General features: G+C 35.2%; 2 protein-coding genes and 1 non-coding gene across 3 annotated transcripts; 2 read left to right on the top strand and 1 right to left on the bottom strand.

Moving 5' to 3' along the window:
- Positions 1-9,777: 9,777 nt before the first annotated feature.
- Positions 9,778-11,956, top strand: LOC133825120 (uncharacterized). Its single transcript, XM_062258108.1, has 3 exons — positions 9,778-10,366; positions 10,485-10,732; positions 10,853-11,956. The coding sequence occupies exons 1-3, from the start codon at positions 9,778-9,780 to the stop codon at positions 11,954-11,956; spliced, it is 1,941 nt and encodes a 646-aa protein (XP_062114092.1).
- Positions 10,345-10,451, bottom strand: LOC133813044 (small nucleolar RNA R71). Its single transcript, XR_009884090.1, has one exon. It is a non-coding gene; the product is annotated as a small nucleolar RNA R71 (small nucleolar RNA).
- A 4,521-nt stretch (positions 11,957-16,477) lies between the features above and the next one.
- Positions 16,478-16,960, top strand: LOC133825110 (uncharacterized). Its single transcript, XM_062258100.1, has one exon. It carries the CDS (start codon positions 16,478-16,480, stop codon positions 16,958-16,960), a length of 483 nt encoding a protein of 160 aa, XP_062114084.1.
- The last annotated feature ends 400 nt before the right edge of the window (positions 16,961-17,360 follow it).

The raw sequence follows: 17,360 nt of genomic DNA, 5'->3' as shown, positions 1-17,360 counted from the left end.
TCTACTATGTTTGTGTGTTATGACTGATCGACAAAGGCCAGGATCGGCAAAGGCCGAGAACGACAACAAGCATGTTGAATGCAAGCTGAACGGCAACAAGCATGTTGAATCCAAGCCGCCATGACATGGCCATCTTGTTGGGAAAACTTATACAAGATCTTTATTTATTTTCATGTATATCTAATATTAAACAAATTAATACGAGATAGCCTAAAATATGTTTCTAAAATTGAATTCAAAGAGAAACAATGAATAGAATACTTACAATATACGCAGCAGAATTATAGAGTCCTTCCTTCAGTTTCTCTAACTCTTGAATCCTTTTTGTCGCAGAGTATTATCAAGAAACTGAACTGGTCTTCTATTTTAATATACGCAGCGGAATTATAGAGTCATTCCTTCAGTTTCTCTAACTCTTGAATCCTTTTTGTCGCAGAGTATTATCAAGAAACTGAACTGGTCTTCTATTTTCTTCACAGTCTTCCAATGTATCCTTAGAATCACCAGACTAGTGTGGGCAATTCTCAACACATGAGATAGATATAGAGAGAAGAAGAGAAAATAACAAAGAGGCTTAGAAAAGGACTTGTGTTTAGAGAGAATCTAAAACTATCAGAAAACGAGTGATTAAACTTATATTTAGACTTCTCTCTAAGCACTCCTTTTATAGACTCAATTAGGCCATTTAATTTAATTAAAAAATCAATAAAATAATAGCCATTTTAAAGCCCTGGGTCAAAATTATCATGGGCTTTAGGCCCGTGAAATTTCCCATTTGATTATAAGCCCATTGGACTTAAAATCAAGGCATGTATTATTTTCTATTGATTTAATTAATTAAATAATTATTTAAATCATTTATCAAATTAATTATTTATAATTTTAACCTTGATTTAAACTTATTTATTAATTTAGATACCAATTTATCTTAATTAATAAATCTGCCATAATTTCTCTTTTCTTCTCAAAATTACATAACTCTGTGAAACTATCCAAAATTGACCTGGTCAACTTTGATAATTCTAATTGATGATTAAATCAATTAATCGAGACTATCTAGATGATTTTATCCAAGGTACAATGGGGACCATGGGCCTATGAAATCAAGCTCCAATAAGTTATCATAAATCTAACAAATAAATTTACTAACTTATTAATTCCCCGTGACTCCACTATGGACTTGGAATTGCACTCTTGAATTCATAGAATACTCTATAACAAATATAGATACGTTATTAATTATCCATTGTTACAACCATAATTGTCACTCAATCCTCTATAGACGGTCTACAATGAGATAGGACTAAAATACCGTTTTACCCCTCATTGTATTTTATCCTTAAAACACTTAGTTCCTTGTAAATGATATTTCAGTAAACTAATTTAATTACTGAGATCTCTATCATTTAACACCTTGAACCAAACTAAAAGGAAACCATCGTTTCACTTCTTCATCAGAAGCTATAGATGTTCATATCTATGATTAACACTCCTACTCAATTATACTATCGAGTTCCCAAGATATAAGTATGGGCTAGTCCGTAGGGTAAGCTGATAACGAACAAGTCAAAGAACTCAAATAATACAATTAGTTAGAATACTAACCACTCAGAATTAAGATTGAATTGACCTATGGTCAACAATATGATATGACTAGAATAGATAATAGCAGTATGTTTACTTATCTTATCAACTGTCAATATCGGTCCAGTCCGATGTAACAAATACATCCGATCTTATCTACTTTGCTAATGTTCTGGAAAGAACATAACACTACAATGTGTAAGTAGATCATATCGTAGATTGGCAAGTCAGTGTAAATCTTGTGCACTGACTAATCTTAGGACTAACTTATTTTTGAACATATAATCATATTTATATTCCACTGTGATTACGTCACTATAAATAAGATTAGCTATATGCTCAGGATTTAATAGAAGTTTATATTAAATAAATAATCATGAAAATAAAACATGCGAGCAAAGTGATTGACCAAGTCAAAAAATTATTTCTATTCTTTTATTGATAATAAAATGAGATTACAAAGAATTTGAGTTTTAATTAGGGCATAAAACCCCAACAAACTCTCACTTGCACTAATTGAAACTAATGCCTTAATTCATACTAATCCCATTTCCTTGATATGCTCATCAAATGTAGCTTCTGGTAGTGTCTTTGTAAACGGATCCGCAAGATTGTCTTCAGTTGCAATTTTCATAACCTTCACATCTCCCCTGGCCACATATTCTCGAATAATGTGATACTTCCTTTCTATATGCTTACTCCTCTTGTGACTTTGAGGTTCTTTCGAGTTGGCTATCGCTCTTGTATTGTCACAAAACAATACAAGCGGTTTATCCATTTCTGGAATAACACCAAGATCCGAATAGAACTTCTTTAGCCAGACTATTTCCTTAGCTGCTTCAGACGCGGCTATGTACTCAGCCTCCATGGTGGAATCTGAGATTGCAGACTGCTTTACGCTTCTCCAAATCACAGCTCCACCCCCAAGAGTAAACACCATTCCAGAAGTAGACTTCCTGTCATTGACATCAGTCTGAAAATCTGAATCGGTGTAGCCTACAGGGTTCAGAACACCACCCTTGTAGACTAACATATAATCCTTAGTCTGCTTTAAATACTTCAGGATATGCTTAACTGTTATCCAATGTTCTGGTCCTGGGTTTGACTGATAACTGCTCACTACTCCCACTGCATAGCAGATATCTGGTCTATTACACAACATATCATACATCAGATTTCCAACTGCGGATGCGTAAGGAACTTTTCTCATTGCATCTTCCTCTTCAGGAGCTGAGGAGACTGCTTCTTTGAAAGATGAATTCCATGGCGGGACGGTAGACGCCCTTTCTTGGAATTTGTCATTGAGAAACGTTCAAGCACTTTATCTATGTAAGCTGCTTGAGATAGAGCTAAGAGTCTGTTCTTTCTATCCCTAATGATATGGATAACTAGAACATAACTTGCTTCACCCAAATCCTTCATCTGGAATTGAGTGCTCAGCCAATTCTTCACATCTGATAATTTCTTAACATTGTTTCCAATGAGTAAGATATCATCTACATAAAGAACTAGGAATACCACTATTTAATTTGCCTTCAGTTGGTAAACACAGGGCTCATCAATATTTTGTTCAAAGCCATAGGTTTTGATTATTTCATCAAACCTAATATTTCAGGAACGAGAAGCTTACTTAAGTCCATAGATGGACCTATTCAACTTGCAAACTTTTCCTTCTTGTCCAGCTACTTTAAATCCTTCTGGATGATCCATATAAATGACTTCGTCAAGCTTTCCATTAAGAAAATTTGTCTTGACGTCCATTTGCCAAATCTCATAGTCGAGAGCGGCTGCTATGGATATGAGGATGCGAATGGATTTGAGCATGGCTACCGGACTAAAAGTTTCCTCATAGTCCACGCCTTCTCTTTGGGTATAACCCTTTGCCACTAATCAAGCTTTATAAGTCTCGATATTTCCATAAACACCTCGTTTCTTCTTGTAGATCCACTTGCACCCAATGGCCCAAAATCCCTAGGTGCTTCCACAAGATCCCAAACGGAATTTGAGTACATGGACTCCATTTCCTGTTTCATGGCTTCGAGCCATAGTTCCTTTTCAGGGCTAGCCATTGCCTATTTGAAAGACAACATATCATCATCACTAGTGTCACCAACAACCATATTGGTCTCACCATCCAAACCATAGCGAACTGGGTTCCTAGAAAACCTCCCACTACGACGAGGCTCCGTGACTGTTTTCTCAGGAACAGTGGCACTTTCTTCATTTAAATCGACTTGCGTCGGTTGGACATGAAGAGTGGGAATTTCATAATCAACTTGCATTGATGACAATGGAACATTGGTTGGGGTCAATTCTTTAACCATCTCCTTTAAAACTACTTTGCTGCGAGGTTTAAAGTTCTGGACATAGTCATTTTCCAAAAAAGTAGCATTTGTAGAAGTAAACACTTTCTTTTCTGAATGACTATAGAAAATTCCACCTCGAGTACCTTTAGGATAGCCAAAAAACATGCAAACTTCAGTTCGCGGTTCTAGCTTTCCCTCCTTTTTCCTTAGGATGTGAGCGGGACACCCCTAGATTCTATAATGGCGTAAACTAGGTTCACGACCATTCCAGCGTTCTAAAGGTGTTTTGGGGATTGATTTTAACGGCACGACATTGAGAATGTCGTTCGCGGTTTCAATTTCATGTCCCCAGAACGAAGTTGGTAGAGTTGAGTAACTAAGCATGCATCTAACCATTTCCAATAAAGTTCTGTTCCGACGTTCTGCTACACCATTTTGTTGCGGAGTACCTGGGGCAGTAAGTTGTGATAAAATCCCAAGTTCAGTTAAATGATCTTGGAACTGCATATCCAAATATTCTCCATCCCTATCAGATCGCAAGATCTTTAACGTTTTGCCTAATTGGTTCTGAGCCATTGCTAGAAATTCCTGAAACTTTGAAAATGTTTCTGATTTCCTATGCATTAGGTAAAGACATGAGTATCTAGAGTAATCTTCAATGAAAGTGACGAAATACTTAAAACCACCCCTGGCTTGTACATTCAAAGGTCCACAAACATCTGAATGCACAAGACCAAGTGGTTCTTTGGCCCTATCACCCTTTGCAGAGTATGGACGCTTGGTCAGTTTGCCTTCTAGACAAGATTCACAGACAGGTAATTCACCTAAGGTGAGTTCCCTCAAAGGTCCGTCTTTGTAAGTCTTTGAATCCTATCATAGCCAATGTGACCTAGTCTCAAGTGCCATAAATACGTCATATTATCGTTATTGGTCTTTTGAAGTTTATTGGTCCTAGGTTTAGCTACTTTGAATAAATCATTATTAAGAGCGAGGGGTTCGTTAGGTCGCAGAATATAAAGCCCGTTTTCCAAACATGCAATACACAATTGTGATCCATTGAAGGAAATAAATATATTAAAACTTGTGAAACTCATAACAAATCGTTCTAATTGCAACATGGAAACTGAAATTAAATTTCTTCTAAAATCCAGAATAAAAAATACATCTTTTAAAATTAAGTATTTATTTCCGAACTTTAGACGAGCTCTTCCTCTAGCTTGGACCGCAACGAACGCTCCATTCCCAACTCTAACCTTTAAGCCGCCTTCGTCCACTTCCTCCCACGATTCAAGAAGCTGTAAAGAGTTGCAAACATGGTTGGTAGATCCAGAATCAATAATCAACACAGATTTATCATTCTCTAAAACACATGTTTCTAAGATAAATGAACTATAATCATTACCTTTTATTTTTCGTTGCTAGAAACTTGGGGCAATCCTGTTTCCAATGCCCCTTATCTTTGCAGTGAAAAAACTTACCTTTGCCTTTCTTATTTTTCTTGTTCTTCCCCTTAAGTGTCTTTGCATTTGGTTGTGCACTCGCCTTTGCAGGCTTGGGGTTGTTGTTTTGTCCACCTTTCCTCTTGTTTCCAGCTTTTGAAGACGAAGCTGGGTGAGCTTCAGCCTTAGCTGGATCAGCAGCAACAACAGTATTCTTATTTTCACCTCCTTTACTAGGTCCACCCATGATAGGCTCAAAAATATGAAGCTCGTTCATGAGATGCGTCAGACCATAGTTGAGTTGATCACGAACGTACAGACATGATGCCATTCGAGCATTTACGGTGTCTTCACGTATGTGCAGAGACAGTGCTATCCAAGCATTTACAGTGCCATCACGAGCATTGACAATGCCATCACGAACGTGTGGACACAAAGCTCATTCTGGGGATTCCTCAATCATGACGAACTCGGAGTTGTCACCAATCAACTCTATGTTGATATTCTGCTTCCAATTAAGGAAGTTTTCTCCAGTGAGTTTCTCCATCAAAAGTTGGGAAAGGATGGGAGTAGATACTACTTAACTTCAAACTACAAATTACCAATAAAATAGAAATCAATCACATTTGCTCAATAAAACTTATATTCACACAAATTTCAAGAAATAGCACAACATATACCAAAATATGTAAGATATGAGAAAAATACCAAAAACAATCATATCTCTATTTCTTTAGGTTTTTAACTAATCTATGATATCCTTGTCCCGGTTGGCGAGAGTCAAAAATACCACTAGTTAAATAGAGTTGTAAACTCATTTAATAATGGACACCACTATTAACAACTTACTATTCGATCAAAATAAGAAAACAAAATCTCTTATTTTATGAGCTAGACCCATGGTTTCAATAATCATAGATTTTGTCCTAGAAGTTACCGTAGGGGTGAGTCTAGTAGAATTTGACCTATAATTATCTATCTTTCAAAATCTAACCTTGTCAAAATAACTAATGAACACCTTCCGTAGGGGGACGAATCAAAGCGCCTCGAGGCCCCATTAAGCTATTGACTATGTTAAACCAACGGTGGAGATCGAATAAAATTATTAAAATAAGCTCATTATAAAATTAAAAAATAGTATTTTTATTATTTATTTTTAGAAAATTAATGACTATGGTTTTTCAAAAAAAAATTACACAGATTAAATTTTTTAAAACCAAAGTCCTATAATTTCCTATTAATTCTAAAGTATCACATTGAAACAAATCCAATTAATTTAGAATTAATTTGTTGCTAATCAATATTTAGGTTTAACTAATATAATAAACCTATACAATTAAGTCAAACTCAGGTAAATGGGCCTTAACAATTGAGCTTGTATGGATGAGGGCTGGGTCCAGTATGTCGTTCCCACTACAAAAGCCCCTTATCTTCCATACAAGGTCCAAAAGACAGGAATTTAAGCCTTCGTTTTATTAATTGTTATTAATTGATTAGGCTGACTATAGTCATGCAAATCAAATGGGCATTCACAAGTGGAATCACCCACAAGAGAGGAATTTAAACTATACATTTTCTAATGGGCCCAAATAAAACCTATCATTTTATGAATATTTTATTTGGCAAAATATCATATATCTAACAAACATATGAGCCACTATATGCATCTAAGCCTAATTGCAAAAATACCACATATAGTGCAAACAGGCATGCTATAATTGGATGAGCCTAATCATGTTATTATATGAGCAATTCTATGAATTTATGCAAAAATATCACAATTGATTTCATTTGCAAAAATACAACAATTAATTATCTAGAATTTATCAAAAATTCAAATTAATTAAATTTTTACAAAAAATAAGTCAATTTAAATTAAATTTATCAACAATTAACAATAGTTGATTTAATTTTCATTTATTAACAATCAACTTGGTTTTAGGTTAATTTGAAAAAAAATATTAATTTAATTTAAATAGGATTTATCAACAATTAACCAAATTTAATTTAAATCTCATTTATTAAAAAATATATATTTTATTAATTGGCTGGAAAAAAAATGATATTTTTCAAAATTTAACCAATTTTAAATTTTAAAATCAATATCTTAACTATTTTCCAAAAATATCTTGTGTTGTTACAACTATTAGCTAATATTTTAACCATTTAAAAAAATAAAATATAAATAGTTATAACAACTCTAAAATATCTCAAAATAGTTAAACAAATTCAAATATCCATAAAAATATCTAACTAACAATATTCAAATTTCAAATAATTTAAATATTAAAAACTATAGAATGAAAAGATATTTATATTTTCAAATAAAGATTTAATAAAAAAAATCAAGAATTTAAATGAAAATATCTTAAATATCTAATATCTTAATTCTAATATTTTAATATATTAAAAGATTTAAAATTAAGTTGTTAGTCTATTTTTAAATTTGAATTTGAATCTTTGTAGAAAATATCTAATTATTTAAATCTAAACTAACAAAAATATATTATTTAAAAAAAAATTAAATACAAAAAAAATATGAAATTTTTGGCTTTGATTATAAATAATAATTTTTCACAATTCTTAATTTTCTTTAATTTAAAAAAAAAATATTATGATAAACAGTACCCGTACCGATACTGTTCACTGGCTGGGCTGCTAGGCTTGCGCGCGCGGGGCACGGGGTGCGCGCACAAGGCGCACGCGCTGGTGCGCGGTGCGCAGTGCGTGCGCGCACCAGTGCAAAAAAATTTCAAAAATTTTTTTTAGCAATTTTTCAAACCAAAACCATTTTCTAATTAATTTTTAACATGTTTTACACAAAATAAAGCATATATAAAAATTGATATCATAGAAAGCTGATAAGGTCATTTTTGTATTAATATTTGTTAAGTTTTTCTATGCTTGGATGGTGTTATGATAGCATTTTTAATAGTTTTAACTTAGTTTCGTGATTCTACAACATATTTTCTACATTGCATTTTATGATGATAAATATGACATTTTGATGGCAAGTGTAGTGAAAATGAAGTTTTGGGAGTATTCCAAGCTTTCAGGATTGAAATGTTGAAGTGGAGGCAACATACAAGCTATCTAAGATCAAGAATTGAAGAAATTTAAGGTAGGTCGCAACTCATAAAACTCAGGCCGCGACACTTTAAATGGAATTGGAGTTTCAGAATTTTTTTTTCCAGACAGGCCGCTGCTCAGTTTTTTCAGGCCATTGCCTGAGTGACCAATTTATGCACAGATTTTGTTCTAGGTCGCGGCTCGCATTTTCCAGGCCGCAGCTTGCGACGTCATTTTTAGATTTTTAATTACTTTTTAATTATAATTTAATTGAGACTATAAAGGATTATTAGGGTTAATTTTAGGGAGGATTTTTTATTACGGTTTAGGAGAGAAAAAGACTCAGAAAGGGCTGGAGAGAAGACGACAAGACTACATTATTTTTGTTCATCAATCTAGTTTCGTTTCTTCCCTTAATCTCTTTAATCTTAATTATAATTATGTTTGTTATTATGATTACTATTATGGAGTAGGTTTTTTTAAGGTTAAGGGTTAATTCAAAACCCAAGACATGAATTCTTGATTGTTAATAATGAATATCATTATTTAATTTCTCTCAATATTAAATTGTTTCCATTTTTCCAATTGAATGTTATGGATTTTGTGATTTCTTGTTAGCTGGCCAACTAATTAAGGTTATTACATTATTCAATTGTCATCTTAGAATTACTACTCACCTAATAGTTTAGGATTCTAAATGTATGTGATAAATTGCAATTGATAGTGATGTCAAAAGAATTGTTGATTGTGATGAAAAATAGAACCTAGGTTAAATGAATTATATGCTTCATTAATTTATTGCCTAGATTAACTTGTCTCCATAGGACTTAATGATTTATCTAAGTTAAATTGATTGTATGCTTCATAGATTTATTGCTTAGCTAAAAGAGTTAATTATTGAGCGCTTCGCCTTAATTACTTGTAATAGGGAGACTGGGATAATTGTTTACTTCAGCGTTATCTGCGGGGTTAATAGTTTAATTGAGAAATTGGAATGATATTTATTATTGGTGATTGGGAATGATTGTTGAGGGTAGAGATTAACTTTTAACTATTTCTTAATATCGTAATATCCATTTTTAATTGCTTTCTAGTTTATGTTATTTAATTTTGAGTTTGAAATCTAAATTCCCTTTTAAGTTTTAGTGTTAATTATTGAATAATAAAGTGAACGATAGTCCTCATGGGTTCAACTTGTGCTTGCTATTATACTAAGATAATTGGAAGTATTGAAAGAAAAATAATTGTTAAATTTGTTGTGGTATATGACAGCCATCAAATTTTTGGCGCCGTTGCCGAGGACTATTGTTATTCTCTTTATTATTCAAATTTATTTATTTGTGACTAATTAGTTTTTACTGTGGAATTGTCAGGTGTATATGTCTGGTGAAGACGATACCCAAGAAAGGTTATTTAGGCTTAAACAATATCTTGAGTCATCGTCAGCTTCTCATTCTTCAAGGACTATCACCGATAATCCACATTTTCAACGTCTTGCTCAACAAGTAAATCCTATTAAAGTGCCATTACCGTCTGACAACGAATCTGATTCTGACAATTCAGTTCGATCCTATAGAAAAATGGCCCAGCAAAGGACATTGAAAGAGTTGGCAGCGCCAAATCTTGACCAACAACCACTTTGCATCCAATATCCACCGTTGGATGTAAACTTTGAGCAGAAATCGGGCCTCATCCACTTATTGCCTTCTTTCCATGGGCTGCCTGGTGAGGATCCGAATAAACATTTGAAGGAGTTTCATATTGTCTGTTCTAGTATGAAACTTGCTGCAGTGACTGAAGAACAAATTAAGCTGCGAGCTTTTCCTTTCTCCCTAAAGGATGCAGCTAAAGAGTGGTTATACTATCTTCCACCTGGTACTATTAAAACCTGGAATGGTATGAAGACTATGTTCCTGGAACGATATTTTCCAGCATCTAAAGTTGGAAGCATCAGGAAAGAGATCTGTGGTATAAGGCAATATACAGGAGAGTCTTTGTATGAATATTGGGAGAGATTTAAGCGGTTGTGTGCTAGTTGCCCTCATCATCAGATATGAGCAACTCTTCATTCAGTACTTTTATGAAGGATTACAATCACTGGATAGGAGTATGATTGATGCAGCCAGTGGGGGTGCACTAGTTGATAAGACTTCTGCTGCAGCCAGGAGCTTGATTTCTATTATGGCTGCTAACTCACAACAGTTTGGCATTCGCCAAGATCCTATTCCACCACCCAAATCAGCTAATGAAGTGAGCACCTTTAATGCTAATCAGCTGGGTCAACAATTGGCTCAATTAACTGTAGTGGTACAACAACTAGCTTTAGGCCAACAGGTGAGGCCATGTGGAATCTGTCAAGTTGTGGGGCAAGCTACTGATACTTGCCCTACTCTATTTTAGGGAGAAACTGAGGGTGTTAATGCTATAGGAAATTTCCCTGGTCAATTACGTTAGATGTACTATGAACCCTTTTCACAAGCTTATAATCCTGACTCGCGTGATCATCCAAATCTTCGTTATGGGAATCAACAACAAGTTGTTCCACAGTCTACATCTTCAAGACCACCTGGTTTCATTTTGCAACAGGGGTCTCAAAATAATTTTGTACCTAGACCATCACAAGCACCGCAAGCTGCTCCACCACCAAGTGCCAAACCCTCTACTGAGGATTTAATCAATGCACTTGCTATAAATACTCTTCAGTTTCAACAAACCACCCAAGCTTCCATCAAAAGTTTGGAGAATCAGGTGGGACAATTAGCAGCATCATATAACAGGTTGGAAGCAAATCTGTCTAATAAATTGCCTTCACAACCTGAGATGAATCCCAAGGAGAATGCTAGTGCAGTAACTTTGCAAAGTGGGAAGCAATATGATCCACCTAGTCCTCCAATGCCCAGTAAATTGTCATCCAAGCCACAAGTTGATTGCTCAGTTAATGAAGATGTTCCTCCAAAGCCAACCAACCCTACACAACTAAACCCTAAGCCTACTTTTGTCATCCCACCTTCATTCCCAAGCAGACTAAAGAAGACTAAAAAGGAAGAGGTTGACAAGGAAATTCTTGATACATTCCGAAAGGTAGAAGTGAATATTCCTCTTCTTGACGCTATTAAACAAGTGTCGCGCTATGCCAAGTTTTTGAAAGAGTTGTGTACTAATAAGCGTAAATTGAGGGGTAATGAAAAAGTTAGTGTGGGGGAGAATGTTTCTGCGGTTCTTCAAAAGAAGCTTCCACCAAAGTGTAAGGATCCTGGTACTTTTACTATCCCTTGCACTATTAGTAATAAAAGAATTGAGCGTTGTATGTTGGATTTGGGAGCCTCTATCAATGCCATGCCATTCTCCATTTATGCTTCATTGAATCTTAGTCCACTTGAAGAAACAGGGGTAATTACTCAACTTTCTGATAGGTCGAATGCTTATCCCAGGGGTGTAATAGAAGATGTGTTAGTTCAAGTGAATGAATTGGTGTTTCCGGCTGATTTTTATGTTCTTGATATGGAAGATGAATCTATTCCATGCTCCACTCCAATTTGTTGGGGAGACCATTCATGAAAACTGCGAGAAATAAGATTGATGTGCATGACGGTACATTGACCATGGAATTTGATGGGGAGACAATTTGATTTAATATTTTTGAGGCTATGAGGTATCCAAGTGATGTACATGCTATTTACTCTCTTGATGTGTTTGATATCCTTTCTCAACAAGTTTTAGATTTGCATAATGAAGATTGTTTGAAGGTTGTGTTGAGAGAGCATCTTGTGTTGACCAATGAAGATTTTTCTCATGAGATCATGGATGTCATAACCACACTCAATAGTGGTTTTGACAAGAATTTTAAGAAGGTTGCATTTCTTAATTTACCGATTTCTAATGAGAAATTCAGCCATCAATTGTTCAAGCTCCTACACTTGAATTGAAGCCACTTCCGGAGCATCTCAAATATGTTTACTTGGGGAAGAACGAGACACTTCCAGTTATAATTGCAAGAGATCTTAACCAAGTCCAAGAAGAAAAATTAATTAGAGTACTCCAAGAATATAAAACAACCATTGGTTGGTCTATTGCTGATATTAAGGGGATTAGCCCTTCTATGTGCATGCACCAAATTTTACTTGAAGAAGGGTCTAAACCAACACGTTAGGCGCAACGGAGATTAAATCCACCTATGATGGAGGTTGTGAAAAAGGAGATACTGAAGCTCCTTAATGTGGGTATTATTTACCCAATTTCAGACAGTCAATGGGTGAGTCCAGTTCAGGTAGTGGCAAAGAAATCTGGAATCACAGTGGTAAATAACGATGAAAACGAGCTAGTACCAAAAATAATACAAACCGGGTGGCGAGTTTGTATAGACTACCGAAAGTTGAATGCGGCAACCCGTAAAGATCACTTTCCATTACCTTTCATTTATCAGATGCTTGAGAGGTTAGCGGGTCATCCTTATTATTGTTTTCTTGACGATTATTCGGGATATAATCAGATTGTTATAGCTCCTAAAGTTTAAGAGAAGACAACCTTCACATGCCCTTTTGGTACATTCGCTTTCCGACGTATGCCGTTTGGGTTATGTAATGCTCTTGCTACTTTTCAGCGATGTATGATGAGCATTTTTCCAGAATATATTGAAAACATCATTGAGGTTTATATGGATGATTTTAGTGTTTATGGTGACTCATTTGATCGCTGCCTTCATAATCTCACTTTGGTACTCCAGCGGTGTATTGAAACTAACCTCGTGCTTAATTGGGAAAAATGCCATTTTATAGTAAACCAAGGTATAGTTTTGGGTCATGTGATTTCAGTCAAGGGAATAGAGGTTGATAAGGCAAAGATTGATTTAATTCATTCTTTACCATCTCCGACTAGTGTGAAAGAAGTGAGATCATTCCTTGGGCATGCTGGGTTCTATCGGAGATTTATCAAGGATTTCTCTAAAATTTCCACGCCACTATGCAACCTTCTTCAAAAAGATGTAAAGTTCGAGTGTAATGAAAAGTGTTTAGTGGATTTCAACTTATTAAAAGATTATTTGACTACAGCTCCTATAATTCAGCCACCAAATTGGGAGCTACCTTTTGAACTCATGTGTGATGCAAGTGACTATGTCGTGGGTGCTGTTCTTGGGCAGCGAGTTGAAAAGCTTCCTCATGTAATATACTATGCTTCTCGCACTCTTAATGATGCTCAACTTAATTATTCCACCACTGAAAAAGAGCTCTTGGCGGTCATTTTTGCCTTGGAAAAGTTTCGGTCATACTTGATTGGAACTAAAGTGATTGTTTATACCGATCATGCTGCTCTTCGCTATCTATTGGCAAAGAAAGAAGCCAAGCCTCGGCTAATTCGGTGGATTCTACTTCTTCAAGAGTTTGATTTGGAGATAAAAGATCAAAAGGGTTCTGAGAATATGGTGGCGGACCATGATAACTCTACAAAATAGAGTTATTTTACCAAAATTTTTATGCTAATTGTTGCTTGGTCTTTGAGTTTTTAAGTAAATTAAATTTTAATTTAGTTTATGATTATTATGTAGGAAACAATGTTGTTTTTGGGCTCTTGAAAAACAAGGAAAATGATGAAGGAAAATGTGGCATTTTCAAGGAAAAGAATGGAGAAAAAAAAATAACAATTCTGAAAACTAAGGCCCAAGTAGCTTCAGCCCAAGCTTCCAGCTGTCCCAGCTGAGCCCTATGCTTCTCCCAGCCGTTGGGCCCCTGCTGCCAACAAACCGGCCCCCCAGCTGCCTGCTTCATCTCAGCCAGGCACGTGCCTCCTCTTGCCCAGCCCCTCCATTCCACCTAGCACCTCCAGCCGTTTCTCCTCCAACCAGGAAGCCACCCAATGCCACTCAGCCGCCTGCCCTTCACTTGCCCAGCTGCACCCAAGCCCACGACAGCCCACCAGGCCCATCACTCCCCTGCCGCTCCCAACAGCTGCCACAACTGTGAGCCTGCCAACAGCCACCTTCCTCAGCTGCCTTTTGCCTTGAGCCCATAAATTACACCTTGTCTCCTTTGTCTAAAAATGCCACATTTTTACCCCACTTTCTACACATTTTACCCAAAAATCATCATTACTCCCTACAATTTACTCCTATTTGCCATATTATAATTAATTTAATCAATTTAATTAATTATTTTAATACTTTTTTTTTGCTATAAATAAGGGAGTTTAGTGCTTATTTTTGAGAGGTTACACTAAACACTTACCACATTTCAAAACCTCTCTATTCTCTTCATCTTCTTCTTCTTTGTTGTAAATTTTCTATGTGTTTTTAGAGGAAAAATTTGGGGGTTCACCCTCCAAATTTTCCTATATATGTTTGTAATTTTTAGTTTGTATTTGCTATTCTAGTTATGAGTTTCTAATCTTTTTAAGATTATTAAGGTGATGATGAAACAATATGTAACTAGATAGTGTTTATTTTGTATGTTGATTTCCCATTTTGTGCAATAAAGTTTATGGATTTTCTTCTTTAAATATTATCTTTCATCTTAAATAACTTGTATTTTTTATTTTTAGAACATATTTACACTTTCTTCTTCATTAGTGCAAAAACATAATATTCTTTGTGTAAGATGTGTCATTAAATTGTACACATCCAATGCTTAGAACAAAAATACTATGTTTTGCCTTATAAATAATGTTCATTGATTTATTTGTTATTTCATTAAATTGATTTACACTAAATGCTTTGAAATTATAATTTTTAAAAGTGAAGATAGATCCTATATTTTTATAAAAACTTGTGCTTAAATAGAATATCTAATTTGAATAAGTGATGGTTTGATTAATTTCTACTATTACTAAAACTTGGGAATCAATGTACTTTTAAATATTATTGAACTTATATTTTGTGGATTCTATTATCTTAATAATCTTTCTTCTACCATCTTGTTTACAATTAAAAATTTAAGTATATATATTTGTCTTTAATATCTTTATTATTATCTTTTATTTTATTTTCATTATACAAAAATTTCATCAATCTTTGGGGCTAGGTTAGAATTTATTAATTTTGATTTAAAATAGTTTTCTTTTTTATTTTAGACAACTCATTTGGGTTCGATCTCATGCTTATACGAACACTGTATTTCATATACGATTCGTGCGCTTGCAAGTATAAATATTTAAAACATACCCGTTTTGGGTCCATCAGACCACTTGAGTCGTCTTATTCGGGATGAAGATAATTTTCCTATAGAAGAAAAATTTTCAGATGAGCAACTCCTTGCCATGCAAGAAGTTATTCCTTGGTATGCCGACATTGTAAACTACCTTGCTTGAAAGGAGTTACCAAGTGATCTCACACAAGCACAACGGAAGAAGATCAAGCATGATGCTCGCCACTACATATGGGATGAACCTTATCTTTGGAAGCATTGTACATATCAAATCATTCGAAGGTGTGTACTTGAATCTGAATTTCGTTCCATCCTTGATTTTTGTCATGCTTATGCTTGTGGTGGACACTTTGGAACTAAGAGGATAGCTCGTAAGATATTCAACAGCGGTTTATATTGGCCCACAATTTTCAAAGATTCTTATGCTTATTGTAAGGCATGTGATCGTTGTCAACGAGTTGGTAACATAACGGCCAAGGATCAAATGCCTCAAACTCCTATTTTAATTCTTGAGATTTTTGATGTTTGGGGTATGGATTTTATGGGACCGTTCCCATCCTCTTTTAGCTATGAATATATTCTTTTGGCAGTGGACTATGTGTCTAAATGGGTGGAAGCAATTGCAACTAGAACAGATAATTAAAAAACAGTAGTGGATTTCATTCGCTCCAACATCTTTGTGCGTTTTGGTACACCTAAGGCTATACTTAGTGATCGAGGCACTCATTTTTGTAACAAGAGTATAGAAGCATTGTTTTGACGCTATAGTGTAACTCACAAGGTGACAGTTTCTTATCTTCCACAAACCAACGGGCAAGCAGAGGTTTCTAATCGTGAAATCAAATTAATTCTTGAGAAAACTATAAATCCAAACCGGAAATATTGGAGTACAAGGCTTGATGATTCCTTGTGGGCGTATCGTACGACATATAAAACACCTATCGGTATGTCACCATATCGGTTGGTGTATGGGAAGCCTTGCCATCTACCAGTAGAGCTAGAGCATAAGGCTTGGTGGGCTGTAAAGAAGTGTAACATGGACATGGTTATTGTAGGACAACAACGAATACTTCAATTGCATGAGCTAGAAGAAATACGCAATGAAGCATATGAGAGCTCAAGAATCTACAAGGAGAAAACCAAAGCTTTTCATGACAAACATATTCTTCGAAAGAGTTTTGTGGAAGGTCAGAAAGTTCTCATGTATCACTCTCGCCTTAAAATTTTTCCTGGGAAGTTGAAGTCTTGCTGGTTAGGTCCGTTCACTGTCACCAAGGTTTTTCCTCATGGAGCGGTCGAAGTTGTAAGTCCAAGTACTGGAAAGTCATTCAAGGTGAATGGTCAGAGATTAAAGCCATATTACGAATCAATGGAGAAAGAACAAGCTGCTGTGATTGACCTCATTGACCTGATATATGTTGATGAATGAAGCATTAAGTCGAGCTAGCGACGATAAACTTAGCTTCTTTGTAAATTAGTTTATTTTCATTATTATTTTCTTTATTTAAATTGGACATTATGTTTTTATTTTTGTTGAGGTAATTTTAGTTTAATTTCTGTAATTAGAACCGTGAAAATCGTGAAAAAAAAATAAAAAAGTTTGAAAAAAAAGGGACTCAAGCCGCGGCACACATTTCTTAGGCTGCGATCCTTTTATGAAAAAAAAAGAAAAAAAGCTTCAGGAGACTTCGTAGGCCGCGGCCTACGAACGGAATTTCAGAAAAACATCTTCGCAGGCCGCGACACGTCTTTCCTAGGCTGCAACCCTTTTCCAGAAAATAGCTTCAAGTGCTACGCAGGCCGCGGCACACATCTTCTAGGCCGCATCA

This window comes from Humulus lupulus, chromosome 1 (assembly GCF_963169125.1).
Source record: "Humulus lupulus chromosome 1, drHumLupu1.1, whole genome shotgun sequence".
In the NCBI taxonomy this organism is placed as follows: Eukaryota; Viridiplantae; Streptophyta; class Magnoliopsida; order Rosales; family Cannabaceae; genus Humulus; species Humulus lupulus.
Note: the sequence above shows the minus strand (reverse complement) of the source record. Positions and strands in the feature narration are given on the sequence as shown.